This window comes from Pundamilia nyererei, unplaced genomic scaffold (genome assembly GCF_000239375.1).
Source record: "Pundamilia nyererei isolate P.nyererei 1_Seehausen unplaced genomic scaffold, PunNye1.0 scaffold00171, whole genome shotgun sequence".
In the NCBI taxonomy this organism is placed as follows: Eukaryota; Metazoa; Chordata; class Actinopteri; order Cichliformes; family Cichlidae; genus Pundamilia; species Pundamilia nyererei.
The window spans coordinates 295,080-296,610 of record NW_005187572.1 but is presented as its reverse complement, the minus strand read 5'-3'; the positions used below and the strand labels follow the sequence as shown (position 1 = coordinate 296,610).

General features: G+C 53.8%; 1 protein-coding gene across 2 annotated transcripts in view; it reads left to right on the top strand.

The window, feature by feature from the left end:
* The first annotated feature begins 475 nt into the window (after positions 1–475).
* The window catches only part of sorcs1 (sortilin-related VPS10 domain containing receptor 1), a 176,040-nt gene continuing 174,984 nt past the window's right edge, over positions 476–1,531 (top strand). For both annotated transcript variants that reach the window (XM_005746004.1, XM_005746006.1), the window contains exon 1: positions 476–1,342. In XM_005746004.1, coding sequence (XP_005746061.1) covers positions 650–1,342 — 693 coding nt within the window. In that variant the 5' untranslated portion in view covers positions 476–649. The remainder of the gene's footprint in view (positions 1,343–1,531) is intronic.

Below are 1,531 nucleotides of genomic sequence, written 5' to 3'. Positions count from 1 at the left end.
TTCCCGCGTGGGCTGCTAAATTCTTTATTGCTGTTTAATAAGTCATGGAATATGTCATCCGTGACAGTGCGCTTAATTGGAAACATATTAATACGTTCCAATTACCCGAAGTTCCCGCTGAGACCCGAAAGGGCCCGATCCAAACAAGTTCATCACAGGTAAAATAACTCAGTTTCATTTGCTAAATTAAGAAATGTGCTTCCCCGGAGGGAGGTTGGTGATAAAATCAGCAACAGGAGAGAGGAGAAAAAAACAAGCTGCAGCAGCTTCCTCTAAAAATGTGGCTGTGAGGAGAAATAAAAGAGCAGCAGAACAAAATGACTGTATCACTGACTGCTTTAATTATAGGCTGCCATATGCTGGCAAATAACAAATATGGAGAAAGACAGTCGCAACATTATCCTTCCATCTCTCAGTCTGGATCTCTCAGCTCCTCCCCCATGCGCGCGCGGCTTCATTTGATCAAATCCTTCAACTTGGACCACTTAGGCTCAGCCGCACTTTTTACAACACTGCATTTGGGCAACGCCACAACTTGCAGCAGTTCCTCTTCCAGAGCCGAGCACCAGTTTACACCCCTAAAATCAAGGGAGGACAGTCGAGGGGGAAAGGACATCCAGCACCCACGCCATCCTGCGCACCGCCCGCGATGAACGGGGAGGTCATATTTTGCCCAAAGTGGCACCGCGCGTTTTGGTTTCTGCTTTTCGCGGTGCCCTGCTTCCTTCACGCCGGCGAGGCTGAGATAACTTGCCGCTCATGCCAGCCTGGAAGTAAGTGGCTCGGACAGGAATTACTGCTGAAATTTCACACGAGCGAGTCCGCAACAGGGTTCAGGGGACAAGTTTTTGGGAACAGTGAGCGGAGATTCGGGGCCGCGAGTGCGGAAACTCCGCGGCTCAGTTGCGCAGCTGGGTCCGCTGAATGCGCTCGAGCTCGGGTGGAATACCCGGAGACGAGCCTCAAACGGAATACGCGAGATCTGCGCGCAAAAGGCGAACTCGGCCAGAGCGAGTTTACGCAGATGAAAGTTTCCAACGTGTCGGCGAGTGGCCAGAAGAAGAACGGCCGTGTCGAAGGTGTGAGGAGGCGCGCCAGGAGGAACAGCCACGGGGACAAAGTCGGATCCTCCCGTCCGGCCCAGAATCAGGACCGGGGAGAGGCCACGGGCACGGTGGCTGGGCGCAGAGTGGCGCGCTCTGAATTGCGCTGGAGCGGAGAGGAGCGGAGAGCCGCCGGTCCGAGGCAGGAGGAGCTAAAACTTAACAGTTCGACGTTCGCTTTGACCGGAGATTCGTCTCACAACCAGGCTATGGTGCACTGGTCCGGGCAGAACAGCAGCGTAAGTGATTCACTGTGTCAGCTTAAAGCATCACTGGTCATATGCACGAAATCACAGCAGAGACAAGTGTGCGCTTAGGCTGGCCGCCATCAGGTGGGCACACCGGCCTCAGGACAACCAACGGAGTCTCCGCTGCTTAAAGTGTGTGTGTGTGTGTGTGTGTGTGTGTGTGTGTGTGTGTGTGTGTGT